The following is a 790-nucleotide window of genomic DNA, read 5'->3' as shown; positions in this document are numbered from 1 at the left end:
CCACCCCAAACCCGTGTTCCTAAATCCCTTTTCCCCCAAACGCAGCCCTGGCCATGCAGCACATGGACCTGAAGCAGGTGGAGCTGGACACGGAGTGCACAAACCCCAAACCCATGACCCCAAATCCCTTATCCTCACCCCAAATCCATGTTCCTCACCCCAAACCCGTGTTCCTAAATCCCTTTTCCCCCAAACGCAGCCCTGGCCATGCAGCACATGGACCTGAAGCAGGTGGAGCTGGACACGGCCGTGGCCAAGGTGGACGAGCTCTCCCGGCAGCTCGAGTCGCTCTGGACGGACGGGCCGGGCCCCCCCCCCAAGGTGAGCCCCCCGCCTTTGGGCCTCGGGGATTTGGGGAGGGGTCGCGCCCCCTCCCCACCCGTTTAACCCCCTCGTGCCCAGGAGCAGAGCAGCCCCGGCCGGAGCCGCTCGAGCCGCCGGAGCCTCCTCGGGGACGGTCTGGAACTGGGGGGGGGGCTCGGGGACCCTTTGGGGCGACCCCCGCCCCATTTCCTGGGGGGGGAGCTGGAGCGCGCCCCCTCCCCCCGGCCCAAGGTGCTGGCGGTGCCCAGCCCGGGGGGCGGCAGAGCCCCCTCCCCACGGCCCCTGCGGCCCTTCGAGCTCCTGGGGGGGCTCGGGGGGTCCCCGGGGGGGGCGTTCGGCGCCGAGAGACCCCCGGCCCCCCCCCCGTACGAGGTGCAGGCGCTGTACCCGTCCCTGAGCGGCCCCCCCGGAACCTTCCGGGCACAGGGTGAGGGACACCGGGGGGGACAGGGGGGACAGGGGGGAC

The 790-nt window shown here is 71.5% G+C and overlaps 1 protein-coding gene across 1 annotated transcript; it reads left to right on the top strand.

The window, feature by feature from the left end:
- Positions 1-204: 204 nt before the first annotated feature.
- LOC120505875 (relA-associated inhibitor-like) lies at positions 205-751 on the top strand (the record flags this gene model as incomplete). The annotated part of the gene is made up of 2 exons (XM_039716822.1): positions 205-321; positions 403-751. Coding segments are annotated over exons 1-2 (463 nt in total), but the record flags the coding sequence as incomplete, so codon positions are not given.
- Between the last annotated feature and the right edge of the window lie 39 nt (positions 752-790).

This window comes from Passer montanus, unplaced genomic scaffold (assembly GCF_014805655.1).
Source record: "Passer montanus isolate IOZ18808 unplaced genomic scaffold, ASM1480565v1 scaffold3612, whole genome shotgun sequence".
NCBI lineage: Eukaryota > Metazoa > Chordata > Aves > Passeriformes > Passeridae > Passer > Passer montanus.
This window is presented reverse-complemented; position numbering and strand designations above follow the sequence as displayed.